This window comes from Alligator mississippiensis, chromosome 15 (assembly GCF_030867095.1).
Source record: "Alligator mississippiensis isolate rAllMis1 chromosome 15, rAllMis1, whole genome shotgun sequence".
NCBI classification, from domain to species: domain Eukaryota; kingdom Metazoa; phylum Chordata; order Crocodylia; family Alligatoridae; genus Alligator; species Alligator mississippiensis.
In genome coordinates this window covers 26015986-26021277 of record NC_081838.1, presented here as the reverse complement: position 1 = coordinate 26021277, position 5292 = coordinate 26015986, and the positions used below count along the sequence as shown (strand labels likewise).

General features: G+C 51.9%; 1 protein-coding gene across 1 annotated transcript; it reads right to left on the bottom strand.

The window, feature by feature from the left end:
* Positions 1 to 430: 430 nt before the first annotated feature.
* Positions 431 to 3400, bottom strand: LOC102568794 (apoptosis-associated speck-like protein containing a CARD). Its single transcript, XM_019488545.2, has 4 exons — positions 2865 to 3400; positions 1966 to 2107; positions 1127 to 1168; positions 431 to 813 (listed from the first exon to the last, which is right to left on the bottom strand). The coding sequence occupies exons 2-4, from the start codon at positions 2033 to 2035 to the stop codon at positions 455 to 457; spliced, it is 471 nt and encodes a 156-aa protein (XP_019344090.2). The 5' UTR covers positions 2036 to 2107; positions 2865 to 3400; the 3' UTR covers positions 431 to 454.
* Between the last annotated feature and the right edge of the window lie 1892 nt (positions 3401 to 5292).

Genomic DNA, 5292 nt, shown 5'->3' with positions numbered 1-5292 from the left:
GCACCATACAGGTGGCACACACTTAAACTTCCCCACTGCACCACCGAAGCAGTGCGGTATAAGCAGGGAGCGTGCAGTGTAGCTAGTGATCACATGTAGACCCACGTGATTGGTATGTCACTGTAGGGTGACATGTAGATGAGCCCCCTGTGCTCAGGGGGACATAAGCCCAGACCCTGAGCCAGGGCCACCAGCTGGGATCCAACCTCTGGAGGACAGGAGCTGCTAGCAGCACAGGCTGCTGGTGGATGCTGTGGGCCTAGGAGAGGCACCATGAAGGCCCACACTGCACTGTCCCAAATCAGATACCAGGGAGCTTCTCCAAGGTGAAACTTCCCTGCCCCCCACAGTTTTTAGAGCCAGCAAGTTAAAACTTCCACCAATTCTTTTGTTTGAAAATGTCCAGGATAAAAAAATGTACATATATAAAAAAAAAAAAATACTAAAAACAGGTCTACTCAGCCCCGAGCCCACCCTCAGCACCCAGCATGCTGCTGGCACCCTCCCAGGGTTTGCAGCTGTCAGCACATGATGCAGCCACAAGTGCAGGTGAGCTCACCACCGCACTGAGCTCTGCCACAAGGTGCTTGTGTTGGACCTTCAGGGCCCGGTAGAGACAGTCTTTGCATGCCCTGTCCCAGCTGGGCATCAGGTCATACAGCCTGCGCATCTTGTCCTGGTTGGTGGCCCCAGCCCTGATTCTCTGGTACTGCTCCTCGTCCAAAACGGGTCCGTAGAGTTTGTCCAGGAGGGCATCCACCACCGTGACACGCTGGATCAGCTGCTCTCGGTGTCTGTCAATGAAATGTGGGTCTGCAGAGAAAGCAGGGGGAGGGGAGGTGGAGGGCACATGTGAAAATGCAGTGGGTTTGTTGCCAAAATATCTCTGCTTCTTATGTTCCCCTGGAGTCAGGGCTTAGCGGGTGGCAAGCCCCTGCTGGCAACCCATACTGTGCTCCCTGCCCTGTGCTTCCTGCCCTATTTTCAGCTCTGCTTTCTGCTCCCTGCCATTTCTGCTGCTGTGCCCGTCCCCTCCCTGATCTCCCATATTCCAGCCCCGGAGGCTGCCCATGCTTGTGGCACCCCTTAGCTATGAGGTAGTGATGCCCCATGAGCCCCTACTGACCTGCCTGCTCCTCAGGTGATGAGCGGGCTCGCTGTATGTCCTCTGGAAGAGAGCAGAGAAGGGGGGAGGGTCAGAGCACAGGCAGGGGCATTCAATGCATGTTGATGCTTTGGAGGGCCATAAAGAAGCACAATTCCCTGTGCGTGCTGCTTTTCTGATGAGCCTCCCGTTGAAGGTGTGAAAGCCTTGATCTATCCACATGCACTACTGTAACGCGGGGTGGGTGGGCAGGGTGCATGTCCCAGGTATCACCCAAGGGAAGCAGTCAGAAGTGGGGGCAAGGATGACTTACCCCAGGGCCACTGCCTACCTTACTGCTGTCTGCTTTCTGCTCCTTGTCCTATGACCCCTGCCCCAAACATTGCACTGCTCAGCTCTCTGCTTCCTCCCCTGTAACCCTGCTCCATCATCTGCTGTGCTTTTTGCTCCCTGCCCTGTGCTCCCTGCCCCAATCTGCCACTCTGCTTTCTGCTCCCTACCCTGTGCTTCCTGCCCCATCTGTTGCACTGTTTTCTGATCCCTGCCCCATCCTCTCAGTGTCATCAGCGTCTCTGCTTTCTGCTCCTTTGCCCATCTGCCATTGTGCTGCCTACTCCATCATGAATCTGCCTTGTGCCAAACATAGAAGCAGACTGTGGCACTGGTGACATGTGTCATGGGTTGGCCACCCCTGATTTAGATGATAGATGATGGCTAAATCAGGCCTGGAAACAGCACAGAGGCAGCTGGTTCACTCCTGTCCCCGTTACTCACTGTGATGTTAAAAGCCCAGCCTCATGCCAAACAGAAGGTCTGTACTTGCCTTCACTGGTGAAAGAAAAGCATCCCACGGTTCCTACCTTCTCTCACCATGGCCTCCCAGAGAATTTCGGTGGAAGAAACTTCTGTGATATGGAGCTTGATGTTCATCTCCAGGTCCCTGATGTAGACTTCAATGAAGGGCTGCCTTCTCTCTTGAATTGGATAAGAGAACTTGAGTTTCTGAGGCAAAGACAAGAGCAGACTGTGAGGGAGGAGAAGCAGCCTGGGTGGTCTGGAAGCTCAACGAGGTCTTGAAAGCAACGACTGTAATCTCTTGCCTAATGCACACCTCCAAAAAAAAATATAGACACCCATTTTTAGGAAGGCAATAGGTTGTAAAAAAGACAGGCAAGGCTGACTGAGAGACAGAGTAAGACCTCTTAGAAACATAGGCTGTCCAGGAAGCATGGCATCCCAGGAGACACTTTGGGTGATGCAGGCAGGAGCTTCCTGGAGAGAATTTCTGGTTTAATGACAATGTTACAGTCCCTGAAGGGTGACACGAGAGAGGGTGGAGATGGGCTTTTCTCTGTGGCCACAGGAGCCAGGACTATGAGCAATGGTCTCAAGCTGCAGCAGAGAAAATTGAGGTTGCCGATGAGGAGGCACTTTCTGACCATGCAGGTGGTCCACCAGTGGAACAGGCTTCCTAGAGCAGCTGTGGAGTCTCCATCCCTGGAAGTTGCCAGGAGCAGGCTAGGCAGACACTTGGCTGGGGTGGTCAGTCAGGGACAATCCTGCCTTAGACAGCGGCTGGACTGGATGTGATCTCCTGAGGTCCCGTCCAGCCCAAGTTTCCTAGGAGCTCACGATCTCAAATGGCACCAGGATCTCAGCCCCCTCCCTGGAGCCCACCTGCCCTTCCTCACCCTCCAAAGCCCTTCCCAAGGCAAGTGAAGGCTTAGAAACCTCCATAGCAGTAAGGTGCACTGCTCACTTTGGGTAGTATCTCAGCCTTTGGAGAGCTGGCCACGGTGTAATTCCTGTCGATGTAGAGGGGGTTGTCAATCTGCGGAGGCTTGTCTAGAAGAACTGCGTTGTGCTTCTCCTCATGCTCTTCCACAGCCTGTGAAGAGGTTTCCAAGCTCCATCACTTTGGTTAGATCAGTGATTCTCAACCTCTTCAGACTCCAGGCCCCGCTCTATGGGCTCCAGCCCCACCCCCGGAAAAATGTCAACTCTTAGTTTTCACTTTCTTTGACTGCAGAAAAATATTAGAACAATTCTCTTGTTGCAATGGATTCAGAAAGAGCCCCCAGCAGGGCACGATACTTTGAACACTATGCAGTCCCACTTTGAAATCTCTGCGTCACTCTTTTATGAATCATATTTCCTCACATTGCACGACACATTGGGCACATCTTCATGTGCACCCTTAAGGCAATGTCAGGAAATTAACACCACATTAATCGCCATATTTCAGGCACGTTAAGGATAAGCCTTCATGTGCCCGTCCTTAATGAGTCTTAAATATGGCAATTTAGGGCAATCTGAAAGTAAATTTGATACCTGCATAAAGCATAAAGCAGGTATCAAATTTATGCTAGAGTAGTTAGGCGCTGTAAGCTGCATGTAGGTGCGGTACGGCCTTCTGTCAGCTGCGCCTGCCCAAGTCTGCCGGGCCACATGCTGCTGCCAAGCACCACCAGGAAGAATGGCAGCACAAGAAAAACCCGTGCCCAGGCTCAGCCCGAGGGAGCTGACACTGCCTCCTTCACCGGCAGTGTCCGGCAGGGAAGCAGGCAGCATCAGCTCCTTGGGGCTCAGCCCCAGCATGCTGGGAGCAGCACCAGTGGGAGAAAGTGGCACCCAGTGCTGGTGCCAGGCTGGGCACTGGGGTAGACCAAACCATTGGTGATGTGATTGGCCACTGCCGACACTACCAGCGGTGCCTGTGGGCTGTCACCACCTGCCACCTCCCCCCTGCTCGCCGCCGACACCACCAGCAGTGTCCGCAGGCGGTTGCTGATTGCCACTGGCTGTTGCTGGCCACTGGTCAGTGCTTGCCAACCCCACACTGCACCCCCACTGCCAACACCACCACGGCCACCTGTGGGCAGTCACCGTGCCCCCATCCTCCGGGGGCACGCGTTGTTCATGGACCATACCCAGTCTGCCTGCTCTCTCATGGCGCGGGGGGAGCCACAGTGCCGGCTCCTAAGGGCGACTGAACCTGCCGCTCTGTCTGCTGAGGACCGGCTTAGGGCCGCAGCCATGAGGGAGCCGTCCAGGGTGCTGACCAGGGCAGCCTGCAAAGCCCTTCGCCCAGCAAGCCGCATTAAGGCACCTTAAGACACTCGTATGTAGACACCTGCCTAATGCGCCGTAAGGGGCATTGCCCTTACAGTGCATTAGGCTTAATTGCTGGTTAATGCAAGTGTAGATATGCCCAGTGTTCACCCCTGAACAGATTGCAAGGCACCCCAGGGTGCCATATCATCCTGTTGAGAATCACTGCATTAGGCATGGTACCCGTTTATCCTCATTGTTCTCCACTGTCCTTTCTCTGATGCCACAATGGGTCTAAATTATTTCCTCTCATTTTCACCTGGGTTTTTTTGAGTTTTGAGCTAGTGGAACATTTTCCATTGGCACTTTTCTAGCCGGTGGAAAAATGGGTTTTCCTGCAGAAATGAAAGGTGTAGTACAAGGTATTATCTTTCATATATATATTTCTATATTTCTAAATCAAATTTTTCCTAAAGGATGAAGACCTGGGAAAAAATTTCAGAGTGTGAGTGTGAGTGTACACTCCTTCTATAAAGTTACTTCACAAGAACAATAGTGAAAAAAATCATGTTTCCCATTTCTGCTAAGTGGGGAAAGAGACCTCACATTTCTCCTGGAATAAACCAACAGAACCAGGAAGGCAAGAGCGGTGAACATGGGTGGAGCTTAACAGTAAACTGATCAAAGAAGGGAGGGGATTTTACTCTCTCTCTGAAGCATTAACATCCAAGTTATCCAACCATTATACCGAAGAACAAAGTGCAACTGTACAGACATGCATGTCCATGTTGCCCTGGGATAAATCCTAAAGATTCCCAGATAAGGAGCCAGGAACAGTCTATGCTGCCATATTGCCACGTACATCTGTACAGTTATCCCAGGATTGCATCTTTGAATCTATGGCAGAAAAGTGGCAGCAGATTAACCCTCTCACTAAACCCTGATTAGGAGGCTGATGTGCGTAGCAGCAGTCCCAGGAGATTTTTTTTGTTCCAGAATGAACAAAGGTATAACTAAGCACATTCATGAATGCTTGAAGAACTGAGGCTGGGTGACCTGGGCTATGATTCAGCTGCTCCTGTTACACAGACAAGTTGCTATTTGGCTTTCCTTTTCCCAGGTTTAAGGGTGAACAT

Coding starts and splice junctions, on each gene's coding strand:
- LOC102568794 (XM_019488545.2), bottom strand. CDS start 2,035: ATGAACATCAAGCTCCATATCACAGAAGTTTCTTCCACCGAAATTCTC. Junction 1,169..1,965: donor GGAGGCCATGGTGAGAGAAG/GTAGGAACCGTG, acceptor GCTCTCTTCCAG/AGGACATACAGCGAGCCCGC. Junction 814..1,126: donor ATCACCTGAGGAGCAGGCAG/GTCAGTAGGGGC, acceptor CTTTCTCTGCAG/ACCCACATTTCATTGACAGA.